The sequence below is a fragment of the Bufo bufo genome, chromosome 9 (assembly GCF_905171765.1).
Source record: "Bufo bufo chromosome 9, aBufBuf1.1, whole genome shotgun sequence".
Taxonomy (NCBI): domain Eukaryota; kingdom Metazoa; phylum Chordata; class Amphibia; order Anura; family Bufonidae; genus Bufo; species Bufo bufo.
In genome coordinates this window covers 14,266,315-14,280,593 of record NC_053397.1, presented here as the reverse complement: position 1 = coordinate 14,280,593, position 14,279 = coordinate 14,266,315, and the positions used below count along the sequence as shown (strand labels likewise).

Below are 14,279 nucleotides of genomic sequence, written 5' to 3'. Positions count from 1 at the left end.
CACCTCTAGATACTAATAAACTATGAATTATTGCAAGAGGAACCAGCTGAACGGGCATGCCGGGCGCCAGGGAATCGGGGCTGGTGATGCTCCAGACCCTCCAAGCAAGGAAGCCCAAAAAGATATAAAAAATATACCGTACATTGCCTCTGTGCTGATGGTCGTAAGTTACCTCAGATGAGTTTCGGCTAGCCTTGGAGGCATGCAGCCTTAAAGGGGCATTACAGTCTAAATATGTGTTTGAGTGCTCGACAAATGGAGATCAGAACAATCTAGCCTTCAGCCATTTCACCATTGGGTGGGGCTTCTGTGTCCTTGAACTTCCAGATCTCATGTGAGTTGGGGGCACTGCCATCCCTCAGTACCAGGTAGGTCATCAGGGTGTGATGGCCTGCAGGGTCTAGATGACTGAAGATCCCTAGGACATTACTAGTTGACATCAGATGTATTTGCCCACTTACCTGAACTTTTGGCAGGACCTTGCCATATTGACAAGTTGTTGCTTAACCCCATGTTAACATGTAGAATACTGGATGCTTGGGTCCTGGGAATGGCACATTGACACTTGGTGCTGAGACCTTGGTATGTTGTCACTTGCTGTGCCAGGACCTTGGCATTTTAATGTTTATGGTGCACTGGCCCTTGGCAGTTATTGGGCCCGGGTCTTGGTGCACAGGAAGCTTTGCCCACTGACATTTGGTTCTTGACGCTTTTTGGACTTGAACCTCGGTGTCCTGGTAACTTGGCAAATTTAAAACTTAGTCCTAGATCTTGAAATGTGGACACTCCTTGGACCTGGATCTTGGTGCACCAGAACATGGATCATGGAGCACCACAGTTTATGGACCTGGACGTTGGTGCTCAGGAGGCTTGGCACACTAACGCTTGGATCTTGACTCTCCAACACCCAGTGGACCTGGACCTTGGTGCACACCAACATCTGAGCCCTGAAACACCTGAACACACCAGAAGCTGGCACGCTGAAACTTGAACCTTGCTTCCCTGAGGATTCTGGTGAGCCACCTTGCTACACTGACGTTGGGTCTTTGACCCAACAATACTTTCAGTTCTTGCACTTGGCCTGTCAGCGCCTATTAGACGTTGACCTTGGTGCACTGACCCTTCCAGTCCTGTAGGGTTAGATTATTGATCTGCACGAATGGCATCCGTAGCCCTGAAGAAGGCCCAGGATGCTGCCCCTTGTGGCTACAGCTGCTCTTACAAGTGAGGTTTATTTTTAGACTACTTCCCCACAATCCGTGTAATTTTTCTTTTATCTCTTCAGCGTAATTTGCCTTCTCACTGTAAATACTTGTGTAATTCTCAGGTTCCTGTTCGCCATCGCCGTCCTCCTCCCATCTCTATTATTACTCCACAATATCCTTTGTTCTGCCGTCCTCAGTCTCCATTGACCCACATTTCAGTCCTCGGCTAAGTAACTTGCATTTAGAAATTTCTTTATTTTCCCTCATTAAAATATGTAATTTGACAGCTGTAGCCAAAGGGTTTCATTAAAGATTTTTTTTTTTTTTCGCTCCGATTTATCCTTTTTTTTCTCGTCTCCCTCGACTGCTGCTTGTTACAGCTCAATTATACAATTACCCCAGAATTCTCGTGTACAAAGATCTTGCAGAAAACAAAAATATATTTTAATAGACATTTTACTCTGTTATCAGCTGTGCCGATCCGCACCGTAATTGGGAAAACAAACATGTCTGCGACGGCGGGAGGGGCGAGACGTCACCCGTCCAATCTGCCGCTGAAATCGTGCTCCCCGAATTAAGATGCAGCTCTGTATTCATTTGAGGCTTCATAAGTTTTCTGTGTTTTCGGGCTTCAAAATATGATAGTTTTGTTGCTACGCATGAAATATTCACACGGCGGGTGTGCAGGAGTGTCACTGCGCATTTAAAGGGGGGTAACACTAGAATTCTAGCATCTGGCGTCGATATTTCTGGAGAAACGTGAGATAAAGGGGAGGATTCCTTCTGATTAAAACAACTGATTCAAATTAAAGGGGTTGTTCACCTTTCTGAGCTTTTTATTAACCCCCCCTTCCCCAGTGTGGCCGGACCTATGGTGGTGAGGATACTTACCTCAACCCCGCCGCTGTTTTTCAGCTCCATTGCTTTCCCTCGGCCGCTACAGGTCCCAGTTCTACCCACCGCAACATCCTGTTTGACATGGGTCACGTCACCGCCGCCGCCAGTGGTGACGTGTCGCCCATGTATTATGTCACTGGGTCACGTGACATGCCACCGGTGCGGCGGTCACATGACCTGCATCAAACAAGAATTTGATGCAGGAAGGAGCAATGGAGCCAGAGCCCAGTGGCGGGGATCAGGTAAATATGCTCACCACCGCATGTCCGGCCACGCTGGGGGGGTCCGAAAAAAGCTCAGGAAGGTGAACAACCTCTTTAGGGCTCATGCACACAGATGACGTCCGTTCAGTATTATGCGGAACGGAACAGCTGGACCCTAATAGAACAGTCCTATACTTGTCCATAATGTTCTGTTTTTTTTTTTGCGGAACAGACATACGGAAACGAAATGCACGCGGACCCATTGAAATGAATTGCTCCGCAAAAAAAACGGAACGGACACGGAAAGAAAATACGTTCGTGTGCATGAGTCCTTAATCTAAGATTATATTTTAGGTGTACTGTCACTTTAAATTTATTATAGTGTATCCACCCTGACTTATCTGATAGACTCGGGACCTCATGGCACCTATTAATGACAGCAGGATCTACCAAAGAGCCTCATACAGGAAATATAGATCTTTTTGTGACTTTATTTTTCCTGATTACTGGACCACTAGGGGGTAGAATTCCACTTTAAACATTTCACCCTATATTTATATCCCATAATGCATTCTGGAACATGATGAAAAACCTCTTTCTTCCCCCAATCTGTTGCTGCACTTAGAAGAAACAAGGGTTAAAGGGGTTGCATCATCTTGGACATTGGGGGCTATCCTTAGAACGGAGCCTGCAGAGTGCAGGAGGGCGCACCGCGCATGTGCCCCCACCCTCCATTCGCTGCTATGGGAGCGACAAAAATAGTTGAGCCTTGACCATTTCCGTAAAGCCCCACAGAAGTGAATGGAGCGGTGACTGCGCTTACCATTCATTTCAATGGGACTTCCGAAAATAGGCGAGCGCCTCGCAGTCTCGTAGAAATGAATCGTGGACGGAAGAGCATGCGCGGTGCGCCCCATCCTACACTTTATGGGCTCCGTTCTAAGGATAGGTGTGGTTCCCACCACTATCGGGCATTGGCGGCTTAGCCTAGTGATATGCCCAGAATGTCCAAGATCAGGCACGCTCAACCTGCGGCCCTCCAGCTGTTGCAAAACTACAACTCCCATCATTCCCGGGCATGGTGGGAGTTGTAGTTTTACAACAGCTGGAGGGCCGCAGGTTGAGCATCCCTGTCCAAGATGATACAACCCCTTTAAGTGCCCTGAGGGCGGGCCTTAGCCCACACCATGCGCCACTTGATTGACAGGACCAGGAGTCCAGGTAGAGGGGGAGGGCCTAGTGAAGCAGTTTGGGGGTGATTGGGTGCGCCAAGTGGTTAAGGCCTGCCCTGTGGGCACTTAGTCCTTCATTTACATATTTTTAAAAATACTTATTTCTCCTGAACACAGGAACAGAATCAGGAGAAGAAATATATGGTTGTAATCAGCTGGAGCAGCCCTACCAGGCATTATTGCTAGTTTAACGGGATTGATCCTGCTGGCAGATGCCCTCTAATGTGGACTTCCCCTTTAAATGGACAGGAGATTTCACTGCCTGACTTACTATTAGTGAATCCTGTGCCGTCCTCTTACTCTAAACAATAAGTTTCCTGCTTTTTGATTCCTCCCCCCTCGGAGTTGTCACGTCATGCATGTACTATTGATTTATCTTCCATTAAGGTAGAGTTATTTCTGCTTTTTTGCATTTTTGATTTTGGTCCAGTAGCATCTGACATGACTTCACGCTTCCATTGCTTCCTATGTTTACATTACTATTTCTGAAGCCGCCAGTCCAGACTTTGACCTAACGTTACAGGATGGAGACAGTGGAATAAAGGCTTCCCGCTCCTGCAGAGGTGGCGGCGGCGGCCATCTTGTATGTTAGAGAACAATGTCCACCTAATGATAGGTTGTCACCCAGCTTCTCCAGGCTCCTGATTATCCCACCCAACAGATATCTCTATCACTTTCCCCGTATACCACCATTTATCAAAACTGCCTTATTCTGAATTTTTTAGCCCACCGTTGCACCCTGTGGCAAATCAGTTGCTGTTGGTTGCGTCCTGCACTGGAGCTTTGTAATGTAGGACGCACAAGAGTCCTTGGTAAGAACAAGGGGCGTGGTTGGTGTCACATGATCTGCTTATGTCAGAACACAACTTACTGCCCTAAGGCATGATGGGATAGCATGGCAACAAACCAGGAAGTTGGATTCAAGCATGGGGGGTGAGAGAAAACTGCAAATGAGGTAAATAAAAAAAATCCAAGGAGGAATTGGACTTAGAGTAATAGATGAAAATACACTTTAGAGTGAAAGTAGTTTGTCACAACCCCTTTAAATATTCCTATGCAATCAGGAAAAAGGGAGAAAGTTAAGTGGGAACTTATTTTAACAACCTCGAAGTGGAAATGCCCTTTAAGGACACAAAATCGCCCTACAAAAGGTATACAGCTGAGCTCACATAGGAAAAAAGGTTCTTATATGTCTCCCACAATGTAGAGTCGCCCTTGAAGAATATGCATGATCAGCACTTTGCGGTGTTTCCGATCTGCTGAATTCTTATAGCTGCTGGTGGGGACGGCGCCAAACCTATGAATGCCCGTGACCCTCTGTAGCGGGCGTGCATCCCCGGCTGTACCACATCCAGCTTGAATTCTCCACTGATGTCTCATTGATGACCCCCTGGTTAGAGGTGGTCTTAAAGCATCAAAAATGTATAAACTGAAGATATTCCATCACCGTTTTCTCCCATGACGCATTGTTTTCCACTGTCTTTCTAAATCTATCTGAGCTTGGGCGGTTCTTAGTATTCAAATGAGCAGAACTGTGTGTAGAAAGGCAAATAACATGAAAGGGGCGGAGTCTGACACAGATGTGCCATTGTGGGAAGATAGATGTCGCATGTTGTTACAATGTAGAAACCATACGGTAGCAGTTCAAATCTGTATTGTATGCATTAAATATGGCAGCACGGGGCCACAAGGGGTCACTGCCCACCCCCTAAAATATTGATCACGCCACAAAGCCTTGTATGTTTGACCCCGACCGCCTATTCCCTGTCTGTCTCAGCTCAGCGCAGGTTAAGAAAAGAAAGCCGAGCTCTGATTGGTTGCTAGAGGCAGTTTTTCTGGTAGTCTGCTCCTTGTCAGATGCTCCCTGTTGAATAACACAGCTTTATTTAAACCTTGCTTGTTTGCTAACATTGTCCCTGTTTCTTTAAATCTGCTTAGGTTCCTCTCCCTTAATTATGTGCATTTGTTTAGTAAAACTGCCTAAAAATAATCTTCGGAAGATGTTATCGGGCGCTGGCGCTGAATCAAAGCCGTGCCTCTAATTAAACGAGGCCTGTGATTTGTTTGCGTTCTGGCATATATTTCCATCCTAATGAGCGAGCTCTGGGGAGCCGAACTCCCGGCTCTAAACCTCAGGGCGGGTGAACGGCCAAAGGCTTTCTCAGAAGGGATGTCTTGGCTTTGAGATGCCTACAGTTCTCCATCTTGACTCTTTCAAGGGTTTTTTCTTGGGCGTTCAATCAGGTTCCTGTTCATGCTCAAGTTCACTTTGCTTCATTGTGAAATTTTTCCACATTTTTCCTCACAAACGAGCTCTAAACAATCAAAAATTGTGGCCGATGTGGAATGTGACTTGATGTTCTGTCTTCTAAGGCCTTCAAAATTAGAACTTCCCTATTCTTCATTGATACTTTGGAGATTTACTGGAAATGGCAGCTTCTCCATTTATTTATTTTTGGAAAATGTAGGGTCATGAGGTCTCCCTATGGTCTTACCTGATGGGTAAATGGCTTTATGATGAGATTATTTTATTAATTCATCCACTTTTCTGCTACGGTAATACTCTAGCGGTTTCCATCCTCAAATCTGGACCGAAAATCTGGAGCATCTCCGCTGTGTGTGGGCGTAGATTAATGGGTGAATTTAGATGTTGGGTTTAAACTAGAGATGAGGAAATCACTCAAAGTTCAATTCGGGGTCGATTTGGCTGAATCGGTTGACTAATTCGATTTCGATCTGAATTGATTCTACCCGAATAAGGTGCTTCAGTTGGCCTGAAAATTTAGGGCTCATATTTTTTTTTTCTCTCATTTCTCACAACTTCCTTTAAAAATGTTTTATTTTTCTTTCTTACCAAACATTCAGATTTGGATCCACCTTGAATTTTTACACAATTCAGGTCAAATCTGTTTGGAATCAATTCGCTGATTTGTAATTGCAACCACATCAAAAACAGCGACTGGTGGATTTTCTACGTGGATTTCGGCACTTGTTCCATAATGAAATCCGCTGGAGAGACGTGTGTATTTGAAGTCCCTTCGATCCTCGATGGGAATCCGCACTGCCTTTCGCAACGACTTTTAAAACGTTGTCAGGAAAGCTCCTTATTTGGCGCGGGTTCCGCATGCGAATTGGCCCTGGTGAATGGGAATAATCCGCGGTCACATCGGCACCACTGCGGAAATTTGTACACCTTGAATTTTTTACATGTGCATTTTTCACCGTTGCATACCCTTGGGGTTTATGCAAAAAATAAAAAATAAAATAAAAAAAGTACAATATGACCAAGTTTTAAAACATTTGAAAATCTAATCAAAACATCAAATTAATTTTAATTTTTTTAAATCCCTAGAATAGGTGACTATCGGCGGTGTCTGTCAGATTGTGTGACCCCGTTGCAGTCCTTCTCCCCCTCGTCTTGTCGCCCTCCCAGAGACCTCTCTAGAGCGATGAGCATAATGTCACCCTGACACGCCGTGCCCAGAGCCCTCTTCTGCCGAGCACCCGAGCGCGGCCTTCGCAGTCTATTGTGTTAATATTTGCTTTTTCCTCTGGTGCTGGCCTATCCGCCATCCATGTTTAATCATTGTAAAGCCACTCGCATTGGCTTCCTCCGCGCCCGCACAATCACTCACGCCGCAGCGATACGCACTTCACGAATGTCAAGTTGCTGCAGCGATTGTAATGTTGTGTTTGCCTAATACTCCATGTGTTTGCCCGCGTCCGTCTAATCTTTTTAATAGCGTTGGGACTTTATCTGAAGGGCTCAATAGTCTGTTTATCAGCCGCTGCCGCCTCCATTGCAATAGACACGACTGAGGCCCTACAGTGATTTGGATTAGCGCTGAGTATTGACCGAGAAACGATGAGCCATGCTCTGGGACCTCGCAATCTGTAATTAAACAGCACTGTTCAGAGAATCTCCAAACTAATTAAAACGTGTTTTTTTAACTCGTGATTTGCTATTGTTTGATTTGCCCATCCCCCCCAACAATTAAATAACAAAAAAACTAACTAATTCTGTTATTTTTTCTGTTTCTGTACAGATTCTGGTCGACATGTCTGGACCGTCCTCCCACAACACACAGCAGTACGAAAATGTCCTGGTCCACGAGGGAAATGCAATCCTACGGGATTTGGTGCTGAGCCCTGATCGGCAGTTCATCTATGTGATGACGGAGAAACAGGTACTTCCCGGCTCCATCCATGTGTCTGTCACCTGTTGTACTTCTCAACTTTTGGAACTGGCGTTCCATTGGTTTTGAGAATGAAGGTATGTTTATGGATAAGGTCCAGCGGTCCGGGACCCAGTTGTCCAACTGTTTATCTTTTACAGTAAATTTTTTGAAAGTTGAAAGCTCCAAAAATAATCGATCACTTATGGCTGCCATTACATGGGGGGGAGGGGTTGTCACCCACGTAGACACGAATGGATGAAACGTAATGTCGTTAGCTATACTAACTTAGGTGGCACTTGGAGACTTTGGGAAGGTACATGATTAAGGCACCGGTTTGGTGCTGGAACACGTAGTAACCGATAATGGAGGCAACCTACTGCTGTGGTCCATGCAGTTAAAAATATCAGCTCCCGAGGTGACCTGCAAATTCTCATTTTCTGTTTGCAAAGATGTTTGTACTCTCATGGCTTCCACTGGTGGTAGTCACCCATGGTTTCAGCTATGGCTTCATAGTATATTAAAGGACATCTGTCAGAAGACTTGTACGTATCGAACTGTCTGACCTGTTGACCCATGTTGACCTGACCTGGTCCCATGTTCATATGTGCCCACATTGTTGAGACAAATGCTGTTTTAATGTCTGCAAATGATCCTCTAGAAGCAACGGGGGTGTTGTCGTTATTCCTAGAAGCTCTGCTCTCTCTGCAACTGCTGCAAACCTCTGCACTTTGACAGGACCAGGCAGTGAAAGCGTGATCTGCCTGGCCCTGTCAATCAAAGTGTAGAGGTAGCATCAGGTGAGAGAGGAGAAAGATGAACATCTAGGTGTAACGGCAACGCCCCCGTTGCTCCTAGAGGCTCATTTGCATATATAAAAACATCATTTTTCTCAGCAATGCGGGAACATATGAACATGGGACCAACACAGATGCCTTCAGCTGCCAAGAGCACCATGTAACAGGTCAGCCAGTGTCATAGGTGCAAATCTGCTGACAGACGGCCCTTAAAGACTCTTTTTGAGTTATTTTAGGTCTCGTGCACTTATTTTAGACAGAAAGGTTTTGAGGGCGTACCCCCTGCAAAATTAATACTGTGTCTTCAAGGAACTCTCATGCAACTGAAGAGCAATTTTGATAAATAGTAGCTTTTCTTGGGTTTCTGTACATACTTGAGGTTGACTTCAGTGATCCTCAAGTCTTGTAGGCTCTGCATAAACTTTCTCAGAAGTTCTTCCCATCCTTAGTGTGGTTTAGTGCAGGTCTGCTGAAGCTGTTTCCTTCCCAAGCCTTGTATGCTAGAAGATAAGAGGCCTCTTCAAGTGTCATCCACTTCTCCATAGCCAGCCGAGCAAACCGTGAGGCTGCCAAGTCTTCCCACCACATTGCTCCTCTCCTTGAGTTTGCTCTGTTGATTAAGGAGACTTACAGCTGCCACCTTCCTTCCCAAGGAGCTGTCTCCTGAAAATCATATATTGTTTGGAGAAAAGTAAGCAAACTGTCAAGGAATTGTCAAGCCTAGGTAGTGTCATTAAGACGCGAGATGTGGTGTCCTCGTTGGGTGCTGCTTCTTCATGGTGGGAGGAAGTAGGATAAGGTAAGGTAAGGGTATGGTGATAGGGGTTCCTTCAGAAAACTTTTTCATCATTATCCATGTATGTTTGTCTCATGGTTGAAGACTAGATGGGTGACAGCAACGCTTTCCACCTCCGTTCTTCTTTTGATGGCAAATGATGCATTGAGGGGTTTCGGAGCTGGAAGACGTTCAAGGTCTTCCTTCACCATTGGTATGACAGCTGATGTTCCTCCACTGCCTGGTTCCTTCATTCTCTACTCTGTGTGCAAGGAGGACATTTTACAATCTACAAGACAATACCGATGACAGCTGTGTGGGTGTTCACACCTCGCGTGAAACCCCCCTGAGGGATTTTTTTCATTGCTTAGTAGGGTGTCATATAAATAGCCACTAAAGACGGTGCAGATCGGCACCTGAAATCTCATTCCTCACATCTTCTACTATCTATTACTTGAGAATGTGACAATATTTCAGGCGTAAACTCCTACACAAAATAATATAGGACAAAACAGGCTTAAAATGCAAATCTCCACATAATAACCATATGCCGCGTTCTTGGATCTCCGCAGATTTCTCACCAACTTTTTGTTTCTTAGTGGTCACAATGGAAACCATACTTAGATGTACCGACACCTACAATGTCCTACAGATAACAGCTGCTGGTGTTGATTTATTTTTTTAGACTTTTGACTCTAGCATCTGCCAAAAAAACTGTGCAGTCTAAGTTTGTGCTGCCTATAAATTGGTGCAGCTTTACCCCAAAAACGCACCAAAATTAAGGCGCATTTAGGTCACATCCTCTTTCGAGCTAAGCCGCACTTGTTGGGCGAGGAGTAAGGGTCCATTCACACATCCGCATGTGTTTTGCAGTCCGCAAATTGAGGATCCGCAAAACACAGACACCGGCAATGTGCGTTCCGCATTTCGCGGACCGCACTTCGCTGGCACTATAATAGAAAATGCCTTTTCTTGTCCGCAGTTGCGGACAAGAATAGGACATGTTCTATTTTTTTCGGGAACGGAATTGCGGTTACGGAATTGCGGATACGGAAGTGCGGATGAAGACAGCACCTAGTGTGCTGTCTGCATCCGTTCCAGCCCCATTGAAAATGAATGGGTCCGCACCCGTTCCGCAAAATTGCAGAACGGATCTGGACCCAACTTGCAGACGCGTGAATGGACCCTACAAAGCTTTGAAAAATGTAATGCAAAGCAGATTGCACCAAAAACTTCCATAATATCTATAGTAAATCTACACCATTGACTGTGAGAATATTCTCCAAAAGAGGAACCAGATACCGCAGTTCACCGTAGTATACCGCCCCATCAAAAGCAAATATCACTGTGTGGCACAATATACTTCCCCAGCAGCACCAGATACCACAGTGCAGCACAATATACTTCCCCAGCACAACTAAATGCCACAGTGAGCAGATACATCAATGCAACACAGTATACCGCCCCAGCAGAACCAAATATCACAGTGCAGCACAGTATACCGCCCCAGCAGAACCAGATACATCAGTGTAGCACAATATACTGCCCCAGCAGAACCAGATACCACAGTGCAGCACGATATACTTCCCCAGCACAACTAAATGCCACAGTGAGCAGATACATCAATGCAGCACAGTATACCGCCCCAGCAGAACCAAATATCACAGTGCAGCACAGTATACCGCCCCAGCAGAACCAAATACCACAGTGCAGCACAATATACCGCCCCAACAGAACCACATACCACAGTGCAGCAAAATATACCGCCCCAGCAGAACCAGATACCACAGTGCAGCACAATATACTGCCCCAGCAGAACCGGATACCACAGTTCAGCACAATGTACTTCCCCAGCAGAACCAGATACCACAGTGCAGCAAAATATACCACCCCAGCAGAACCAGATACCACATTGCAGCACAATATACTTCCCCAGCAGAACCAGATACCACAGTGCAGCACAATATACTGCCCCAGCAGAACCAGATACCACAGTGCAGCACAATATACCTCCCCAGCAGAACCAGATACCACAGTGCAGCACAATATACTTCCCCAGCAGAACCAGATACCACAGTGCAGCACAATATACTTCCCCAGCAGAACCAGATACCACAGTGCAGCACAATATACGTCCCCAGCAGAACCAGATACCACAGTGCAGCACTAAATAGTTCATCTTATAAGAGCATAAATCAATAAAATATTCCTGACAATTCAAAAATATCCAGACACAAGATGTCTACTACCCGGAGTAATTCTTTAGGGTTCAGCCTCTGCTAATTTCAGCTCAGCTTTTGTATTATGCAAAGGAAATAATTTTTTTTGTCTAAAAATAGAACTTTAATCCAATAAAAAGCGTCCCTTAATAATGCAGAACTTTTTTTTTCCCATTTTTTTTTTTGGGAGCTTTATGAATTTTTTTTTTTTTATCTGCTCCTGCTTGAACTCCGCCATGCTGTGCCACTATCCCCCTTTGTTAATGAAGTGAAATATTTGATCGGGGGTTACAGTTATCCGGGCAGCGGAGAATGTAATTAAATGCACAGTTGTAAGTGAGCTTGAAGGGCCAGGAAGGAACGAAGGATTTTAATCAAACGTAGAGGAGCAATTAATGAAATGCCTGTAACCCTTCCAAGCTGGCTGCTGCTCTCTGGGTCTCCAGCGGCATCCTGTGCCCAGGGTACAGTCGGAGGAGGGGGTGGGGGGAATATGAGAGATTCTTTCATCTCCCAGGATTCCCTGTGGAATGAGACAATGGGATTGCTTCTTGGAAGAGGTATTGATCCGGCTATACAGATTTCTTAGATCGTTACTAATACATCTTTAGTTCACTCTGTGCATTAAATAGAACCACACACGGGAGCGGGAGCCCGAGTCTAGTACCTCCAAATTAAATGAGGTTTGTAACAAGTGCCGTGTGATTAAACTACAACCTGACGCCTGGGCGAGGTGCCTATCTGGCCGTTAAATGGTTAAACTAAGTTATAGTTGTGCGATACTTTATTTATTTTTTCTTATTTAAATAGCTTTTTTTTTATTTAGTATTTTTTTAATTCTTGTTTTATATTTTTTATTCTAAAATATATTTTACTACTAGCATGAAATACTATGTGTGTGTAATATATATATATATATATATATTACATTTTATTCCTTTTATTTTTTAGATTTCACTGAAGATATTTTTAAATTTTTATATTTTGTGTTCTAAAATTATAATTTTTTTGTAAATATATTTTTCAGTCCGAAAGTTGAAAAAGTTATTTTTCCTTAAAGGGAACCTGTCATTCATTTATGCTGAACCGAAGACAATCATAAAGTAATGACAAATGAGTTGATTTCCGCGGTGTGTCCGCTAATAGTGAGTGGTGGCCGGGAACCAGCATCATAATCATTGCAGCCCAGGCCTTGAAAAGAGTCAGATCTACCTGAGAAGAGTCCTGGTTATTCATAAGCTCTGCTCGCCCATCGGCTGATGATTGGCAGTTCTCTCCTAGGGAGAAAAGTAAGGGGAAGACTGTCAATCATCAGTAGATGGGCGTGGAGAGCAGAGCTTATGAATAAGGGTCCCTTCACATGTCCGCAAGTGTTTTGCGGATCCGCTAAACACGGACACCGACCATGAGCGTTCCGCATTTTGCAGATCACACATGGCCGGCATTATAATGGAAATGCCTTTTCTTGTGCGATGCTGAATAGATCATTACTTAACTCACAGCTCGCGCGCTGCTGCTGCTCCGTTTACCTGGCTGCAGCATGGACATCAAGCGGTACACCAAAGAGGCCAGTGATTGGCTGCAGTGGTCACATGTTGTCGACGTAACAACACTGCTGCAGCCGGGTAAACCGAGCCCTGCAGGGAGACCCAGAGTGACGCCGCTGGATCTGTTGGGTAAGTAACGATCTATTCTTTACTGCAGGCGGATTGCATGTGCTCTCTGGTTTCCCCCTGAGACAGTGTAACCCCTATAAATTTGATCACTGGGGGCGCTGTTCTAATAGTCATTGCATCTTTTATTAATATTTAATTTTTTTGAGTTGGATTCGCTACTTCTGTTTGTTTCTGCTGTAGAATAAATTGCATTTCCCTCCGCCGTTCCTTTAAATGGCTTTGTAATTGTTTTCTGTTAAATATACATTTATTACACGTTACATATTGCTTTTGAGAAGCCACTTTTGCATAATTACCCCTTTTTGTTTGTAGTTTTGATTTGCTGTGAAAGGCCATTAACAGCATGTAGAGTGGAAAAACATCTCCTAGCAAATAAATCCTTCCCCTCCCCCACTCCCAAAAATTTACATTTACAATGACCAGATAATGTTTTTATGAGGAGGGGGCGACGGCGCGTTAATCACATCAAACAATTTCTGCGAATCCCCTGTGCTTATTCCCGTTCTCCTCTGAATATCAATTTATGCTTTTTTGGCAAACCGTTTTTCCTTTTTAAGGTTTTGCCGCCTGGCCCGGACCTGAACAGACTGTGACCGTTCTGTCTGACGTAATACACTAATGCAGTCCATAAGTGGTGTCACCACTACTACTACTACTACTACTACTACTACCACCTCTATCCTCCGCTTCCTATGCGTATTCATTCCCACGCTTAAATGGAAATGGAGGCTTCTAGAGATCACTCACCGCCATGATCCCTTGAAATTTTACTTTGCTGAGATCAGCGGCCAGGGAGGTGTCTGACAGCCGCTTATCTATGTCCCTCCTTCGGAATAATGCCTGTTTATTCTTATGGTTTCGGGGAAGATGGTTTTTAAACATTTAGGTGATGCTACCTTAAGATGTTTCCCTCTGATTCCAGTCTCTTGCCCCATCAAGGAGAGCTGCTAGTGCTTGCTGGGCACCTGCCATACAATGCCCGGAGAGTATCGGCCACAGGTCCTATTGATTAGAATAGGACCTATGTTAGATATTTTCCAGGCTTTGGACAGTTAGGACCCATGTACGGTACTCTGCGGCTGTCGTGGGGATTGCTTGGC

At 44.8% G+C, this 14,279-nt stretch overlaps 1 protein-coding gene across 3 annotated transcripts in view; it reads left to right on the top strand.

Moving 5' to 3' along the window:
• Positions 1-14,279, top strand: part of PLXNA1 (plexin A1) — a 278,496-nt gene that overhangs the window by 152,213 nt on the left and 112,004 nt on the right. For all 3 annotated transcript variants that reach the window (XM_040408573.1, XM_040408571.1, XM_040408572.1), the window contains exon 4: positions 7,584-7,724. In XM_040408573.1, coding sequence (XP_040264507.1) covers positions 7,584-7,724 — 141 coding nt within the window. The remainder of the gene's footprint in view (positions 1-7,583; positions 7,725-14,279) is intronic.